This window comes from Pimephales promelas, chromosome 1 (genome assembly GCF_988280905.1).
Source record: "Pimephales promelas chromosome 1, fPimPro1.hap1.1, whole genome shotgun sequence".
Lineage (NCBI taxonomy): Eukaryota > Metazoa > Chordata > Actinopteri > Cypriniformes > Leuciscidae > Pimephales > Pimephales promelas.
Window position 1 is genome coordinate 28,699,566 of NC_142769.1, and position 20,124 is coordinate 28,719,689.

General features: G+C 37.7%; 1 protein-coding gene across 4 annotated transcripts in view; it reads left to right on the forward strand.

The window, feature by feature from the left end:
- The first annotated feature begins 2,916 nt into the window (after positions 1-2,916).
- The window catches only part of rbm33a (RNA binding motif protein 33a), a 44,345-nt gene continuing 27,137 nt past the window's right edge, over positions 2,917-20,124 (forward strand). For all 4 annotated transcript variants that reach the window (XM_039688545.2, XM_039688547.2, XM_039688546.2 and 1 more), the window contains exons 1-8: positions 2,917-3,102; positions 5,900-5,981; positions 7,340-7,388; positions 7,487-7,560; positions 10,214-10,481; positions 16,515-16,631; positions 16,716-16,902; positions 18,648-18,943. In XM_039688545.2, the coding sequence (XP_039544479.2) occupies positions 3,084-3,102; positions 5,900-5,981; positions 7,340-7,388; positions 7,487-7,560; positions 10,214-10,481; positions 16,515-16,631; positions 16,716-16,902; positions 18,648-18,943 (1,092 nt within the window). In that variant the 5' untranslated portion in view covers positions 2,917-3,083. The remainder of the gene's footprint in view (positions 3,103-5,899; positions 5,982-7,339; positions 7,389-7,486; positions 7,561-10,213; positions 10,482-16,514; positions 16,632-16,715; positions 16,903-18,647; positions 18,944-20,124) is intronic.

Sequence of the window (20,124 nt, forward strand, 5' to 3'; positions counted from 1 at the left end):
ACGATGACCTCTGTGTTTTAACCTGTACCGTCGTATGGCTAAAAGTTTCTGTGTACCTGACCTAAGATCTCTGGAGGGATTATATTGCTCTAAGAGCTCAGATAGATAGAGGGGAGCTAGGTCGTTTAGGCACTTGTAAACAAATAAAAGAATTTTAAAATCTACCCTAAAGCGAACCGGCAACCAGTGAAGGGATGCTAAAATCGGGGTAATATGTTCCCGTTTACGAATGCCTTTTAAAAATCTCGCTGCAGCATTTTGGAATATTTGAAGACATGATAGAGTAGTTGAATTAATTCCATAATATAAAGAATTACAATAGTCCAGTCGAGATGACAGAAAAGCATGCATCACCCATTCAAAAGCTTGGGGACATAGAAAAGGCTGAACTTTAGTCAGCATACGCAAATTGAAAAAACACGATCTGAAAACAGAGTTTACTTGCTTATCCATTTTCAAGAGACTATCTACTGAAACACCAAGATTCTTCACACAGGTACTTACTGGCAAAGAAAATGTATATGCTTCAGGGAGGTGGTTAAAACTACTTTTAGAGGGACCAAAGAGTATAAGTTCCGTTTTATTTTCATTTAATTTTAGGAAGTTTACAGACATCCACCTCTTTATTTCATCTAAGCACGCCTTAAGGTGCTCGAATGAAGTTTTCCCTGCCCGTTTAATAGGCACATAAATCTGAATGTCGTCTGCATAGCTGTGAAACGACACATATTTTTTAAATATAGAACCCAAAGGGATCATATAGAGGGAAAACAGCGTAGGGGCCAGGATTGAGCCCTGAGGGAGCCCCCATCGAAGGTGAGCAACAGAGGACATAGAGGAGCCAAAACGAACAGAGAATCTTCGGGTGTCTGAGGAGCACAGTTCTGTGAGATAGCAGTTCTTTACCAATCCCTCGGACGAATGTGCGCAAGGATTTTCCTGGTCATAAGCACTTTGTTCAAATGTCTCAGATCTAAGATGGGTCTGAGGGCTTCATCCAGTCAGTGTATCCTTTCTCGGTGGTGCTGTGACTGTCCACTTGGGAGAGCGACAGGGAGAATTGGGAGTGAAGCCTCGAGGAGATTGGTGCATTCCATGACGAGCCAGTTCCATGTGGAGTTCAGGCAGAAACGGGTTGGCCCTGGTTGCGGGAGCTTGACGGCAAGTGACTCTGAAGAAAGCTGCCGTCGAGTCTGTTCGGTGGGGGTTCCTTCGGCGAAGACCACTCGAGCCCGAGTCGTCAACGGCCTGAGATAGGAGGCCCATCAACTCAGCGGGGCTCTGCAGTCTGCACGAGCCGCAGAAGTGCGAGGCATCTTAAAAAAGACGCTCGCTGCTCTTTTAGACAGAAGTTTTGCAAGGAAAAAGGATACTTCGACGGATAGCGTAGCTCACACGGACGGCTGAAGGTGGGGAAGACGGCTGGCTTCTTCAGGTGGTGTCCTAAGCTGGCTTTTTCGCTTCCTCGATGGCGGCTTCTCTCTAGATCCAGCAATTCGGAGAGCTTCACTGAAGAGATGAAAATCAGAGAAATAGCCTCCAAAACCTGCTTATACGCTAAGCTATGCCCATCCTGGTGGGCTATAACACAGTGAAGGCACGAGCGCCCTTCATTAGACGTGACGTCATGTCGGGCTAAGTGGTAGGCTGCTGCAGTTCCCGCAGGGCAGCCTATAACCACGCTAGACAGCCTGCTCTAGGTCTGCTAGCTGCTGCACTGCTTTGACAATGAATACAAAATGAAGGATAATTTTTTGGCTTCAATATCTCAAAAAGATTAATCTTTCCCATAGCGTAAGCTAACTTACGCAATACGAGAGAACCTCTCGTAAGAGAACAAGATCTGCAAGGTTACAAAGCTCAAAGTCCATTCCAAACGGAGATTTTATTTAACAGAATCCATTGAACTACAACGCAATTTTTTTTGGATCTTATAAAGTTACAATGTTAAGCATTTAAATGATCTCCGCCCATGGAATAAGTAAAAAGGGGACAAGGCCACAAGGCCTGGTTGAGCTGCGTTAGAGAAGACAGTGTTGTTGCAAATAACAAAGACACACTGTTTTTTTTTACACAACATTTCAAAGACTCATTTGACCTTCCTAAGGCTGATTTTAAAAACCATTCCTGAACATTATAACCCCAACGTGTATCTGTTCGTAGCACATTATATGGAGAACAGTTTGTTTTCTGTAGCTTTTGTAAGACGGTTCACCGCTTCTTGGGAAAACTAACCGTGGTTTTGTAATTGATTACTCTTTGTATTACCTTAGTTTTACAACAAATATCATGAATAAATGATGAAAAAAACACACACAAAAAAACATACCACTCTAGAACATTCTGTAAAATCCTTGCTTGCAAAGTCTGTGCATGAAATCCACTCTGCACAATCATAATATTGTTCGTTAACATTGTCAGGGTCTGAATCGGGGCTCCAATTGGTTTGAAATTGACGCCATCCTCATATTTACACTGTTCCAGGAGAGTATTACAGAAAGCAGGTTATAACCTCAACTTTCGGTTCCAAAAAACAGAGGTAGCCTAACTTACAGGGTGTGTAACCTACAACCTACTTCATGAACATAACCTGCTCTGCTCTGGGCTTCAGTGGGCGTGACAAGATTGCACACAAGAAATATCTAAACACCCATCAATCAATAAGATTGAGTATTTTTACAGTCTATGGTATTGAGGCAGAATTTAAGGGATGCATTTCTGAATAAAGCCGTCAATGTAAATAGCCATAATTGGTTTATATCGCGCCATTTTAATCTCCACTTTCATTGAAAAGTTAAAACTAAAATACGTCAGGCTAGTCTTTCTGAACCGTCGGCACCATATAGATATCCATAATAAATGCTTTCTATGGTTGGCATTTCCCCTCATTGCAGTTTCATACCCATGATGCAGCGCGGCTCAGTCTGGTCGCCATGATTCTTGTGCAGATGTTTTCAGGGCTCAGACTGAGGAGATTTCACGCTAAGCTATCGGCCTGAAGCGCTGCACTTAAACCAGTTTCAATGCACTCATCGACGTTATAGAGATACCAGAGTCTCCAAGATAACATACTGTCTTGGGTTATGGCGACCAATGTTGGGGGTATGATATATATGTCATATTAATTTACACTTTAGCTTCTAGCTAGCGGTAACGAGCTAGCTGCTTTTGTTCCATAATTTGACGAGCTTCTAAGATCTGCTATTTGTTTATAGATTGAGTTCAGTTTACTTTTATGCCACGACTATTTGTTAAGCTGTTTTTATTGCTACGATGTGTCATATTGATGGTCGTGGGTCATGAGCAGACGTGCATTAAGTTACACATTTCTATTAATTTGAGGTTGCTAAATAGCTAGCTGTAGTGTTACAATGAATGCGTTTCCTGTGTTTAACGTTATTTATGCAAAAAAAATTCTACGGATAACTTAAGTTAATTATTTTGAATCGTGGTGATGGTGGTTGAAGAATTGTTCGTGAAAAGTACAATTAGGTTGTGTTTAAATTAGTTACGTAAGCATTTCTAGTGCAGTCTCGACAGACAGCGGAACTGTTGTTTTTAACCGTGCTGTAAGATACAAATTATGCGTTTTGAGAAAATCAAGTATTTGATCACAACTGGACTGTTTATTTCACTCCTATGTGTTGATATTTTAAATATAGGCGTGGTTGTATATCAAGTGTGTATTGTAATAATTTATTATAGAAAGAAGTTCATGTTGTTTTTCTATCAGTTAGTGAGTGATTTTAGTGATCTCACCAACTTGTCAATCATACAATACCACTGCCATCTGCACAGATGCAAATACGATTTAAATGCTATTTTCTTTTTCAATACTTGATTTGGGTTATATACACATAGGAAAATGTGCTGCTTTAAAAGTCACCATGAAATCAACATTTATTGATATTTATTTTTTGTATTGCATTACTTATTATAATTGATTTATGTATGCACATCTTTTTTTCCTATTTACTTTGTAAATGAATGTGCCCTTTTACTCTTTAATCAAATTAACTTCCCTTATGTGTATCCTGGTGTGAAGGTTGGAAAACCTGTCACTCACATGAGATCACAGCAATAGCAAACAATTACAATCTAATCAATTCCTGATGGATAATATCACGTTCTGCCTTGCATTTTTTTTCTTGTACGAGAAGCTCTGATATGTCCCAATAGGAAATAGAAGACTATTGCAACTTCAATTTCATACAGTAACTCTGTGTGAACAAATATACTGTACATTAGAATGTAAATATCCTAATAACTGCAATCTTGCAATGGCTTCTTCCAAATAACATTTGTAATGGTTACGTTTTGAAAGGTTTTTGGAATAATGAGCTGATTGTCTGATAAAGAGTTGTTACTACTACTTTATAAAATGTCGTTTCAAACTTGTATGGCTTACTTTATTCTGTGGAACCAAAAGATGATCTCCTAAAGGTGCAATGTGTATTTGTTAACAGAAATGCAATATGACATCCATATGTTGTCAGTGGTGTATAAAGAACCTACTTAATAAACCATAATGTTTTTATTACCTTAGAATGAGACATTTATATCTACATAACCACTGGGACTCCTTCTATGAAGGTTGACGTATTGTGATGTCAGGTTTGTACCACAGCCGACAGTGAACAAACAGCACTACAGAGTGCATTTCGTCACTACCTTGAAAGAGAAGCAGCAGAAACATAAGCCATAAACACCTTGAGTAGTGACCTTTCCCTTGTCAGTGGTGTAAAATATGTAGTTGGATTATTTAATGCAACTTAGTTCTTCTCCCTCGCTGTGTTATGGCTTTGCTATGTGGGGATAAATGTGCTGGTTACGTTCGTTAGACAGCTGATTAGGACTCTTGTCATTGACCGTAAAACAGTATGTTACAGGAATCACCAACCCGTCGATCTTGGAAGCATTTAAGTCGATCGCGAAGAGTTTTCAAAATCAGAGAAGAAAAGACTATTGTGTGTAGTAAATGGTCTCTAGGGGATGCAGAGGCGCACGTGCTGTTACATATTACAATCATGTCATTTTTCCATGCGCAACTTTGGGCTCATGCGAACGCATCCAGTTTAAACAAAGCTTTACCCAGCTCAGCCACTTAACAGCTCATATTTAGCCAGCTAAACTTTTACTACCCTGTTAAAAAAAAAAAATATATATATATATATAGTTGCATAGTTTCATGTGGTTCTTCTCCCTCGTTGTATTTTGGGGGAGAAAATTGCTGGTTACATTTGTGAGACAATCAGCTGATTACTATTATTATATTATATATTAAGACCCTTGGTCCTCACCTGACTATGGCTTTGTGAACTTTGTCCATGATGTGGTTGATAATGGACTGTGGTACAGAAACAGTGACAATGTTACACACTCTTGGCTTACTCTGGCTATTCTCTGCTGTCTCAGACGATGATATGTTTGTCTGTTTGTCTGGCTGTTTTAGCCACCGTAGCTTCTTCGAAAGGGAGGGGTGAGCAATGTGCACCGAACCGCTAGGTGTTGCTAAAAATACACACTCCACCTTTAAGAAATATCTTTGCGTTTAACTATATAATGGTAGTCTGTGGTCACCAACATTTGAAATATTCTTCTGTTCTGCAGAAGAAAGTAAGTCATACTGGTTTGGAAAGACAAGAGTGTGAGTGAATAATTAAGCACAAAATATAACATTTCAGTTAACTTTAGATTATAGTCATTCTTCAAAGACTTGTATATTTCCTTCAATGAACAAACCTAAGATTTCAAGCACAAGACTTTGAGATGTTATTATTATGTGCAAGGCCTGAGTAGTATGTACTATTATTATTATGCACATTACACATGAAATTTAATGTTATGTATATGATAAAAATAAAAGATGAATGTGCATCATTCTCTTGTCTGTATGTAGATGATGACTTTGATGAATACGATAAGCCTGGTGCTGAAAGGTCAAGAAGACGTAGAGGAGAAGATGATGACGACTTGGAGAGGTAAGTCTAAATCACTGTCCCATTGCTGGCTCAGTTTTGCTCTGCACGTTTTCTATAATGCAGAAAGAAAAAGATGAGTAAAAGAGAATCTGTTTTAAACATGCACTGTATTTATGATTAGGACTTAAATCACAGTTTTACTTCATCTGCCGTTTGATGGGCCATTTAATGAAACTGACGCATATATATATAGCCTAACACACTGATATTAAAGAAGGGATGAATATTTGTTCAAGTGACGGCTTGGTGAGTGAAATTATATTTGTATTATCTTTCTCTATAGGCTATGAATAATTTGCTTTAGATTTTGGTCTAAAAATGACCAAAAAGACATTTAACTCCAGCTCACCATCGGTGTGGCCAAACTGCTCTGTCTACAAAACGTTTGTACGAATCATGGGTCAGAGTTTGCGTGCAAATGCACAAATTTTCCTGTCAAGTTTGTTTTTATAAATGAAAATGTATGTATTGAAATTGGCGTACGCCTCTTTCAGGGCCTGTTTTGTGCTTACGCAATGGTTATAAATGAGGCCCCAGGTACTAATTTCGATTGTATCCAAAAAAAAAACCACAATTAAATGTGCACCTCGACTCTCCGGTTTCCACTAAAACCGGTCCAGCTGCTATAGCCAATTCTTTAGTTAATGCCAAATGTCGGTTTCATTGGTGCCAGCAGTGCACATCTTTGGCTGTGGATGTGAAGTGTGTTGTTCTCAGATGAGTCCACCTTCACTGTCTTCCTCACAACTGTGGGATTTACAGTGTGGAGAAGCCCCAGAGAGCCTTAACACCCAGACAGGGGTGGATCAGTGATGGTTTGGATCGCAATCTCATTGCATTCCCTACTGTGCTTGATGGGCGCATCACTGCCAAGGACTACTGAAGCATTCTGGAGGACCATGGTTCAAACATTGTACCCTGCCGTGTATCAGCATGATAAATCACCAATACACAAATCAAGACTTGTGACCGAATGGTTTGATGAACATGAAAGTGAAGTTGAATATTTTGAGCCACTTTGGGGGTATTTTGGAGGACTGTATTTTTCTCCACCAGCATCACATTGTGACCTGGTCACTTAAACCAAGGAATGGCTTAAAATCCCTCTGGCCACTGTGAAGGACTTTTATCTGCCATTCCCAAGATGAACTTGCCATAAAAGAATACTCTATACCATACCAATAAATTATTGTGGTCTAAAACCAGGTATATATAGATTAATTCATTGGTTGCTGTTAGGTGTGGTGTTTGCAAAGCCGATGAAGTTGTTGCTTTAATATCTTGCGTTGCTCTGCTGAAATCAGGCAATTCAAAGAGATTCATTCTGAATAGAGCATTTTTTTCCCATCAATTCACAGTGATTTGGAGGGAGACTTACTTGAAGAAGATTGGCTGTCATCCAAAAAGGTAAAGTGTTTTTCATCATTGCCTGTTTCTCTCACCTCTACACTATATCATAAGTCAAGTAGATTGAACATATGATTTTTCTTTTTGTCCACCCTCAGAACCCCTCAGAGCTGTCAGATGAGGAGCTAAATGATGACCTCTTGCAAAGTGATGATGAGGACCAAAATATGAGGTACTCCAACAATACAATAAAATCCTAGGCATTGCAAAAATCCATCCATTTTTAAATGACAATGTTTAGCTATTTTTAATTACTTTATTGAGGTCATTTTGTATTTTTTCAAATGCAGCTTGGATGTTTTTTTTTTTTACAAGACTCGGAAAAGCCCCTAATACTGCGATGATTTTTTTTTTTTAGTTAGTGTATTCAGAATTGCTTTTACTATTTATATTGCTTTTAATGTTTGCAAGACAATAGTCATATGAGAGAGTATTGGTGTGTCCTGTGCTACATATAGTCTAAAATGGCTTGTTTATAAGACTGGAATGACCAATGTAATCAATTGCGTAAATTAGTTGTTTTGCGAGGAATGCGTCAATTCGTTGTGCTGTTCATGCTCATCCTAATGATGACCCTGATGACTCTCAGGCATGCTGAAAATCAGCCGTTATTGCAAAAATATTAAGCCCTATCTAAAGTTATATTGATAAAACAATAACTTTTTTATTACTCAGTCAGTTATATTAAATGTTTAATCAGGAGAAAACAGTATCTCAAAAGCTAGCAAGCAGCAGTAGCATTTTCAAGTAACAGCATATCAAATTTCTTGTATAAAAATAGTGAAATAGAATAATAATAACAAAAAATGTACCATTCAGAAATGTTTTGTAAGAGCAGTTTGGGGAGGTTCTGCCTTGACTCTCTTCATTGCTGCTTTCTGGTTCTCATTCTGGCTCAAACTGATATGGCAGTATCGACACCATTATTTACATTTTACATTCACCTGTAAAGGTAATAGGTGTGAAGTTTCGGGACAACGTGCACTACGCAGTTTAGCTAATATAACACACTGGCCCAAACTAACCAATCTGAGCCCACTGCCTGTTTCTGAGTGAGTGGTTTCATCAGGAAGTCAACCAGTCGTTGAAATGACCGAGGAGAAAGCGGCTTACAATAAAGAAGAATTTTATTAATAATAAGGCTTAAAAAAACCATGAAGACATGTTATATTGCACCCCATAAACACAGTCATTCAAAGAAAAAAAGCAGTAAAGCCCCCCCCTTTAAATAAATGAATCCAATCGAGGTAGGAGTTTATCTATTAGATATTTTAAAAAACTAACAACAGTGTTAAATTCTTTGTAAGCAGTTGCAGAGAGTACGTTTAAGCCGCACGTCTCACAGCCTCGCACCCACAGCAGATCGTATACAACTGAATGCTGAATGAACACAGATGTATTAAGCTGAAAAAATGGTACTGACAAATGGATAAAAAAATAAAAATCACAATAATAGTCCAAATACTTGCACTATTGTCTCATTGTATTCGGGTAACATTAGGAGAGACCCAGGCGGGATGTTTTCTTTTTTTCATGATGCTGTGGTGTAACTTAGTAGGCCATTTCAGTTTTACAAAGTGTTCAAAGTACCATTTAATTTGCTATCTGATTGCAAAAATTCCACACGAGCAACCATTTCTATTCACAAAACATAGTTTACTCAGTTTCTTGTTGAATCCGGCATTGAATTCGTGGAGATTCTGGAAGTTGTCTTCCGTAAAATGCACAGCACAGAGAGCTAAATTACCATTGTAATTTTCAGAAACAATCAAACACAAATTTTAGCCATTGTTGACGAACTACAGCGTCCGTGGGAAGCCCGAAAAAGCTGCAGAAATATGGCCATGCCCCCTTTTTTGCATATTTCGGAGGGTGGTTTATCTTATCTTTTGTATTAAATAGTATGATTAGGCAACATATCATAGTTAGCATTATTATTTATTGGTAAATTAACTAAATGATTAATCAACTATTTAGAAAATAAACAATAGGTTTACTGGAAAAAAAATAACTGTTAGATTCAATTTAATAATAAGAATAATTGATAGATTAATCGATTGAAAAAAGTTGCAGCTCTACTTTTAGGACTCATACGTTTTACATCCGTAAACATGTTTTCCAAAATACTATTTATTTCTTTGGGTATAAACTTTTTAATTGGCAAAAGTGTTTCCTTTTAAAACATGTTTGTAAACAAAGCTGTCCAATGTTAAGCTGTTATATATATATATATATATATATATATATATATATATATATATATATATATAACCTGATGAAATGTAGTTTGTTGTAAATCATGACTGCAACTTACTAAATCTGTTCTGATATTTTTGTATGATGATGAATGGTGGAATAGTCTGCAGTATGGCCCAAAATAGCCTATATTACAAGTTTTTATTTTTATTGTTGTTGTATAGAATAATGTTAGCTCATAATTAATATACTGAGTGTAGATGCATTAATTAATATAGATTAATATGCACCACTACCTAAGGTGTTCACTTTTTTCAATTTTGGGGTCAAAATTGTCTTCAACCCATAATTTATGCAAAGCTTCAGTGCTCTAAAATCAGTAGAGCAGTTCATCCATAACATTATTAGAGATGACATTGAACTAACTTTGACACCTTCTGTTTTAATCAAATGAATAAAAAACAAGTTGTTTAAAATAAAAAAAATGTAGGTGACATGCTTTAATCCAGTCTTTTAATATAGTTATTGTGGTAAGTAAATGGCTCTTGTAACAAAAGCAACATACAAATCTACAAATTCATTCATTTATTGTCCAGTGCTTAACACGTGTCATTGTGTCTTTGGTCCAGTGGTCAGGGTGCGGCTGTGAGTTTAAATGCAACATTGGGTTTGGGCACCTCTGGTCACTTTCAAGATGAAGACGTAGGTTGTCCTGAAAATGCCTATGAGGAGACAGAGGGGTGCCAAGCGGTATTCTCTCAGGCCGGGCAGTATGAGGCAGATGAGTACCAAGCAGAGGATGAAGGGTTGGAATACGCAGGAGGCCAGAATTGTGATGAATATCAAGATGAAGTTTTGGACCTACAGATCGACGAGCCACTGGATGACGATTTTCAAGTGAGTCACACTTTTGCTTGCTATCTCTATTGCTTACGCTCTCCATAATCCCCCACCACATTTCCTTCACGTCTGCAGCCTGACAACGTATGCTTTGTGACCCTCAGGGCTCAAGGTTTTGTTCAGGGTGAGATTCTTTTCACTGTCTTTGTTCAGCAGATGTCCTGGCAATCCATGCTGGCTAATGGGAAAAGCTCTCAGACAAGATCTGATAAAGTTGTCTTTATAGGTGAAAAGATTATTGACCTTCTTTAAAGTGGTCTTTAGCAAGCATGACACAGGGGCATGATTGATGAGTTGTCCTTTCTGTAAATGTGTATTTATTTATTTGCTTAGATAGACAGTTCATTCAAAAATGAGAAATGTCATCATTGACTCACCGGCATGACGTTCCAAAGCCATATGTTCATGAATCATTCAGATCAATTTTTATCTGCAATGTAACGAACAATTTCTTTATGGATCAGACAAAGTAAGATGTAATAAGGAAAAAGTGGCAGTACATATTCTTAATTCAGTCCCAAGTGATGGTGTCTTCAGAAGACTGGACAATGTCTGACCAGATTGGGTAGGTCTTTAAATCATTAAACATGGGTCTGGGACAACTATTTACAAATAAATATTACAGTATATAAATATCACAGACAATGGCAGATCTGGCATAATGTCAATAACACTTCTATAAATGAGTTTTTTATTTTTTTATTTTATTTATTTTTTTTTTTTACAGTTATTGAATTAAACATGCTTAAAGGCCCCGTTCTTTATGTTTTTTTTTTTTTGAAGCTTTGATTGTGTTTACAGTGTGCAATATAACATGTTTATATTTCGCGTGTAAAAAACAGTATTTTTCACACAATTTACTTATCTGTATACCGCTGTTTTCACTGACCAAAAAACGGGCCGATGAATTCCTTATTCTATGAAGTTATGTTCTATGATTGTTATTTTTAAAATTTCAAACATATTACCATATCAATTTGATCAATTTTCTACAAACTTCTAAGTTCTACTTAAGCTCAAAGCCAAGGGAATTTTTTTGTTTCTGCTTTTTGGGGGATTTGGAGGCTGGTATATTCTCCTTAATGTTTTGTTTTGTACCGAAGAAAGAAGTGCAAAGAAAATACAAAACACTCACTTGAATGTGTAGTAGACTTAATTTGCTAAAGCATAATTGAGGCAATAGAGGAAAAGTATTTTGCTGTGAATACAAAGGTGATAAATCACCTTTGCCAGCTGTTTGTTGCACTCTTGAAGAATATTGCCATTGCCTAAATTCAGCTTTAAATTTTGTTTTCGTATGATATCTCTGTTTACATGGTCGCTTAGCTGCCGGGGCTTAGCATCTTTGTGTTTTACTGTTATCCAGAGTTAAAGTGTGGAACGGTTTAAAGGATTAAGCATTTTCCCTGTAAGTGAAAATGGTCAGTTCATGTGCTGTGTGCAGGATACGTGTCATAGTCATTTTGGTCTGTCTGCTCTATGCTTAGTGTACAGTTCTTTAGATTCGCCTTCTGTCACCCTGCAATTTTTTTTATCGTCCTCTCTAGAGAACATTAGCTTGAAGTGAATTTATCTGAGATCATTCCACAGTTTTAAGTCGTAATGTATCTTAAATACTTAATGGGCTTGTCATAAATACCAGATGATTGGGGTTTAGCCATGACAACTCCTTGGTTTTTCTGATGTCTGAAGTTACAATTTTGATGATTTTGATTAGTTCGCCCAAAGGAAAATTATGTCATTAATGGCTCACCCTCATGCTGTTCCAAGCCCGTAAGACCTCTATTCATCTTCGAAACACAGTTTAAGATATTTTAGATTTAGTCCGAGAGCTTTCTGTTCCTCCATTGAAAATATATGTACGGTATACTGTCCTTGTCCAGAAAGGAAATAAAGACATCATCAAAGTAGCCCATGTGACATCAGTGGGTTAGTTAGAATGTTTTGAAGCATCGAAAATACATTTTGGTCCAAAAATAACAAAAACTACGACTTTATTCAGCATTGTATTCTCTTCCGGTTCTGTTGTCAATCCGCGTTCAGTGACGCTGGTGATGTGTTATCTGGTCCGTCCGAGCTTCGTTTACAGTCTGAGGGAGACGCACGCTGTAAACAAAATCTTCGCAAACAGGACTTTTTTTTTGCCCAGCCATGTTTATTTGAACCCGAATAGACGGACGCAACAGAACACGTCATCAGCGTTACTGCGGACTCTTGAACGCGAATTGAGAACAGAACCGGAAGAGAATACAATGCTGAATAAAGTCAAAGTTTTTGTTATTTTTGGAGCAAAATGTATTTTCGATGCTTCAAAACAGTCTAACTAAAGGCGGGCATACACTGTGCGATTTTCGTCCGATTTTGAGCCGAATTCTGACTCGTGCGACTCATTTTCTTGTCGGACCGATTTTCAGCTTTGTCGTGCGTCGTTTGTCGTGCAGTGTTCGTGCAGTGTACAGGGAGAAACGAGAGGCGATTAACCTCTCACGATCGACAATCGGATGGTCGGATGAATTTCTGGCATGTCAGAAATTTTGGTCGCTCCTCGTGACTATATCGCACAGTTGAAGCAAAGCTACGAACCGATTGCCCTAAACTCAGTGTTTTTTCCCTCACTGCGCCTGCGCGAAAACAGAAGTTTAACCATTTCATCTGCAGCAAAAATAAAATTAAAATAAAAACGAGCTACAAATTACTGTTGCTATTACCTCCAGTTCGTGTTGCAAAATGGATAATATTACCCACCGTCTTCAAGCCACCTGATATGTAACACCTCTTTTATTATTTTGTCAAACAATGTTTTTGAAATAAACCTGTTTTTAATTTTCATTGATGATTAATAATGGCAATGTTCGGACATATTATAGACTGTTAATAGTTATTTTATATGTATATAATTCATTGTAATCGACCTAAATGTTTTAGACAATTTTTAATGAGGAGTAAGATTAATATTCCTCACAGCACGTTGGTTATGTGCTGTGAAAATATTGCGTGGCAAATAGCGGATCAATTTAATAGTAAAATTAGCCTATAGGCCTCCCCTAATAATGATAATATAATAATAATAATAATTAAATGTATAAATTGAAAATACTAAATCATCTGGATACTGATTGCAGATGCTTGTTTTGACAATATCTCTGGATACATACACGTAAATAGGCGCAATCCAGGGGGTTATCGCAGATATTACACGTATAGTGTGAGCAGTGAAGTCGCAGCTCGACGATCGGACCGTACAGTGTGAGCACATAAATCCTGAACTTTGGCTTTGCATCGCATGCGATTTACTCGTTCAGTGTGAGTAGGTACCTTGCTGAAATCGCACAGACATCGCACAGTGTATGCCCGCCTTAACCCACTGATGTCACATGGACTACTTTGATGATGTCTCTATTTCTACATTTTCAATGGAGGGACAGAAAGCTCCTGGACTATATATAAAATATCTTAAACTGTGTTCTGAAGATGAATGGACGCTTGGGCTTGAAATGACGTGAGGTGAATTAACCCTTTAATGAAACAAGAGCAACATTGTATCATGTGTTAGGCTTGCTGCAATAGTCAGTGTTCACAGTGAGCCGAACGAGAGTCGCAGCACAGATCAGTAGCAGGTATCAACACCTGGGTAATGACAGCATGGAGGACTGGTCATATTGGAGCATACGGCACTGGCATAGAACAAAGTTTACAAAGGGTGACTGTTTTGTCCACATTTGTTCAACCATCACTGTTGTAATGTATTGGGAAGCCAGACTGTTCCCAGACAGAATATTTATATGATGCAGGTGGGCACTCTATCAGTGACTTGTCTCATTCGCTTGCCATGCTAAACAAGTGTGTGATGAACCACAAGTAAAGAACAGTATGGTCCTTTTTTTTTTTTTTTTTTTTTTTTTTTTTTACAAAGCGCCATTTCACCCCTAGTATGTACAAATGATAAATGTTTTTTATTTTCCAATTTTCTTTTTTATTTCAGTGTTCAGGGACCTTGATAAACAAAATAGAACCAGAACCTAGAAAATGTTTACTGTTGTCATGGAGCATCAGGGTTAGTTACTTTACACAAAGACACAGAGACTGATACAATCCTGCAGGAGTCAAGGCACATCAGACTGCTCCTTTTGTTCTGCCTTTCATTGACCTTTAATGCAGGACAGATGTCGTTGATCATTCTGCCTGTCCCGGTGATCGCTTGATCACTGGTGTCCAGGGTAATGCAGACAGGTGCTCAGCATTTTGCAAGTTTGTCTGTTCAAGACTAGTTTCTTTATATTTCTGTACATTATTCTAATATTGTTCTAGTACTGCTGAGATTAGGATTCACTGTAGAAAAATGACTTGGAGAGTTTTGTAATAGAAGCATACAGCACACGTTTTCTCAAGGATATGAATAAAAAAACACTGTCTCTTCAAATATAAGTTTGCTTGAGCAGTGAGCACTGTTGGCTCTCCATAGCAGTGAAATTTATGTTGTCCAAATGTATTATAAAAGGTACCATGCAACAATAATATTTATAGAAATATGTGCTAGTGCCTTAAGGTGAAACGTTAGTTGCTGTACTCTAATATATGTACATGGCTATTATAATTAAGAAATTTCACTTTTTGTTATATATATATATATATACATATTATGCTACTTACATGTGAGAGCAGTGACGCTTTGTGAAAGTGCTGAGTAGGACATGGCACAAATAAGATATGATGAAGAACTTATGACATTGTTATTTGATCACAACATTTTTTTCGATATTGATATTTATCACAAGATATCATTTGATAATGTTGCCAACTGGAAGAGTCCCCTGACAATGAGAAAAGCCTGTAGGAACCAGTTTAAAAAAATATTTGAGTTTTTTCAAAAATAGGATAACACAACGTAAACTTTCAACTGTGCGGACATGTTTTTAACTGTGCGGAATAACAAACATTTTGACTGAGCTTTGAAATGCATTTGCATACATGTTAGTCAGACAGTCCTATACAGTGATGTAACGAACAACGTTTTACCTGTGTTGTCACAATTTAATTTCCCTGAAGGATGGAATTTCAATCTACTGGGATAATGAGGTAATTTAATTTGCATTATAGTAAGTATTGAGTAAGTATTTAGTTCACTAGAATATCCAAAATATCACTGCAAACATGTCTATATGAGAGTCATTCAGATTCCAACAGCCAAAGTAAAATCTCAATTTAAAGAGTGAAATGTGTACTTTAGCAGAGGGAAATGGGTTTGAGGACCTGTAAGCTATAACAGGTGGACAGAAACAGGATCCGTAGGTATAGCAGGGGATGGAGACAGTACCTGTGGTGGATGACTGAAGCAGAGATGGGCACAAAACCTTTGAGGAGTGAGACAAGACCGGTGGTGTAGGATGTGAGGTTCAGCAAGGTAGTCAGCAGAAGCCGTGTGTGCCCGTCTCTCCGGATGCTTTTGTACATTCTGTGCTCGAGTGTGTGTGAGAATTTGCTCAAAGTCAGATGATGATATTTTCCCTGTCAGTGAGGTGTGTGTGTGTGCGTGCATGTGAGTGAGTGTGTGTAAAGACAACACAGTCAATGATATTTTCACCACCACTGAGCCGTGTGCGTGTTTATCTCCCATTCTCTGTGTATCATGTCAAACATTTACATCTCATTGAATTTCAAATATCAGCAGGAATGGTAATAGGGAATAGTAATGAGACTGGGCTCCCACTGTTATGCTAATTTAGGAAGACTCCCCTTCAGCGCTCCCTTCCCTACCCTCCCCAACTTCAGAATGCTGCACTGGGCCTTTCTGGCTTCTCTTTCAGATGTGGCATTAACGTTTTCATTCAGAAATGATTTTGCTTCATTCTAATGTTTTATCTTCATCCATGTCATTTGTGGCATTGAACAGGTTATGGTAGTGCCGACCTACGACACGGTCCAGAACAGGTGTTTCAATCCATAATAAACAAGAGATATGTTTAGCCCTGATGTTCTAGTCCTGCTTGAATATCCATTGAATGGAGTTAAATATTTGTTTGTTCTTCACAGGTAGATGGATATCCAACTGAGTATAGTGAAGAGCAGACTGACAGACAGGAAGTGGCTGAGGAGGAGGATCATGAAGAAGAAACTCAGGACAGCTCTCAGGTCACCGAATTGGAGGAGGTAAAGAATGGTTGCTTCAGACGGTTTGTGCTCTTTCGTGGAGATTGCGTGAGTCTGATGATTTATGTGTGCTCTATGCTTCAGGTGGAGAATGAAAACGATCCAGAAGCTGAGCCAGAGCAAGATGCAGATGTAAAGGAGGAGTCTGATGAGGAAGAGGAAGATGTCGAAGAATCTAGACGTCTGCGATTTAAGACGGAGCGTAAAGATGACACGGTGGTCAGGCTGTCTGATGCTGCCAGTAAAAGAAGGAACATCCCAGAAACATTAGGTAAGGTGTTAACATGGAGCACCCCTCCTTTGTACTGTTACAGGTTTAAAAATCTCATATGGTCTTGTTTTGAGTAATCTGACTGTTATTTAGATTCTACAATTCAAGCATTTGTGAGTAAAAATGACTTATGTTTATGATTTGGCCGCACCGGTGTGAGTGAATAGATGTCCATTTGATTAGGTCATCAAGACTCATTCCTAAACTTAACTGTCTTACTTTAAGTCATAAAGACAGACCTACCGGATTAACATGACATAATTCATATTCATTAGCAAAGGCTACCTAGTTATAGCCTGGTCCTACCACACTGCGTACATTTTGGCCCAAAAGCGGCCGTAATGTTGTTATGACGCAAACCAAACGGTCGAGGCGTATATACTCAATGTGCTCGCCGTTGTACTGTTCTTTACAACGACTCGAGCAACTGTTCTCTAACCATCAGGAACCAGTGAGAAGAAGAAAAATAAACACGTGACAATGTTTATTTTTTAGTATACCACCACCACCAATGCAAAAATAGTCATGTAAAACCCAGTAAACCCTGAGATTATTAATTGTGACATTACAAAAAAAAAAAAAAACATTTATATGGGAACATGAATGTATACAACTAAATTAACGCTCTCTTAAATATTTTATAATTTCACTAACCATATTTCATTAAGTTGTGTGTACATTTGTGTTAAACATGGACCTTTGTTCATTTAAATGTAAGCAACTTATTTAGACTTGCAAACTGGGTGCTGGTTCGTGCTCGGCTTTGTTTTTATGAGAGAGCATTTCATTTTAAAACCTTTCTGCAGGCCAGTAGATTATTATTTAATGTACACATGAGTGGGGTCAAGTTAAACATTTTATTTACTGTGCATTGTGCTAAATAAATATTATTTTAATGATTTTTGTATTAATTTATGCAATTGCACTTTACTTGATTTTAGTAAAGTTTGTACACAGTCATAGCCATAAATGCAATGGTACTAATAATTGGCATAATTTCTTTTTTCTTTTTTTCGGTTTTCGCCCTTGGTTTCCTCTTTTCCTGTTTTCGGTTTTGGCCAAGAATTTTCATTTCGGTGCATCACTAATATTATTATATTAAAGTGATTTGATTATCATCCTATTTATGTGCAGTATAAAAAAGGCTAAATTGGCTTTATGCACAGCTGCACTACTTCCTAAACTTAAGCCAGCTCCTTGTTTCCGGTCTGCTAATATAGACCATTTCAAAAGATGTAAACAACACTGGTCCAGAAACACTTCCTGTTTCAGTTTGTAACTGTTTTCTTTATTTCACATGAAAAGAAAACATCTTAAAGATGTTTGTTTAACTTTTTGATTCAGTTTTAAATGTTCTGTTGGTTGTATTTTATCCCAGCTTTTATGTAGTGTTAAAAAACTGAAACAGGAAGTGCTTCTGGACCAGTGTTGTTTACATCTTTTGAAATGGTCTATTGGACAAATTGATTAATCCAGGTGTACCTGACCTCAGTAGTCACGGCAACAATAATCAGACACACCTGAATTAATCAAGTTAGGCCAATAATTGCAGACAGGAAATAAGGAGCTGGCTTAAGTTCAGGAAGTAGTGCAGCTGTGCATAAAGCCAATTTTTTTTAGTTTGAGTGAAAATAGAAAATAACTTTTGAAAGATGGTTTAGGTGATGGTTTAGTTGTTTTAAACCACGAATTGCTTCATTTGTCCAAATGAGATAAATCTGTATCTTTTTTTTCTTTTCTTTCAGAGCTCTCTGAGGAAGCTAAAGCAGACCTGCAGGAGTTTGAGGACAAGGAACGTCAGAGGAAGCAGGGCCGTTTTGGAGGCCGAGGAAGAGGGTGGCCACGACCAGATGGAATGAGGGGAAGAATGACAGGTAGAGGTGGGATCAGGGGAAGAGGAGGAGCAGGAGGACGTGGAGTCGGTGGAAGAGGCGATTTCCCTCTATTTGGAGTAGGAGGTTTCCGTGGTGATGGAGTTGGAAGTCAGGGGAGAATAAATGAGCAAAGGCCTCCACTGATGCAAGTGAATTTAGGAATGCAGGTAAGAAACTGACGGGTGTCTGAAATGGCACAAAATATAAATGCTTCTACTGAACCTGTTCATCAAGTAATTGATGACACAATGGGAGATAGGACACTCAATACTCGCACATACATTTTCATCTTGTCAGAATCCACTGTCTATTGAACATATTTTGCTGGACTACTTTTACCCCTTTGAGGAACTTGTTTTATTCTGTTGATACTTTTGAAAAGGTTTTTAACCAAGTAAATCTTGTCTTAAGGTTTTTAGAAAAATGAATCTTAAACATTTTATTTATTTTTTATTTTTGAATTACTAAACCTGTCTGTCTCCTTGATCATAGCCATATTAGCTGGCATGCTGTTAAAAAGGAAAGAAAAACAAAACTGAACCTGTTCTAATAACATTAATATAAGAGTGTGATATGGCAGCTTAAATTAGATTTTAGAGATGTGCTAATGGACCCTTTTCACATTTCTGGGTCCTACTAATAATATTTGGGTGTTTTGCAGTTATCTTTTAAATTATAACTTATAAAACCACCAGTATTACAAAAAGTGTTTGTGGAAAACATTGCCTACGCTGGCTTTAAATTAAAGTTTAGTCAGTAAGGTTTTTTGTTTTGTTCAGCAAGATGCATGAAATTGTGATGGTAAAGACATCTATAATGATGCAGAGGATTTCTATTTCAAATAAATGTTGATTTCTTGAACTTTCTATTAATCAAAGAATTCTGAAAACAAATGTATCACAAAAAATGTTTTACTGTACTACATTTATGTAAATTCAGCATTAGTGAGCATAAAGCCCAATTTATACTTCTGCTTCCAACTCACGCCACAGCAACGTCATAGGCTGTGTGTAGCATGCGTATCCTGTCGTGCACCTCTCTAAAAATGTAACAACACGTCAGTTCTACTTGGACACAAGCGCTGTGATTGGTCTGCTAGAACTCCTCCCTCAGGTTTCACATGCTCCCTCTGGAACGCGGACAATGAAGCGGACGTATAAATGAAAACCAACCCGTAGTCTATAGCGTAGCCGTAGAGGCTCTGATATAGGTCCGACACAGAAGTATAAATCAGCATTAAGAGACTTTCAAAATCATCAAATCTTACTGACCAGCAGTGACCACACACTGTAGTGTATAAACAGTAACATTGTTTGCAACAGTTGGACGCAGCTTTAGTTGTGACACA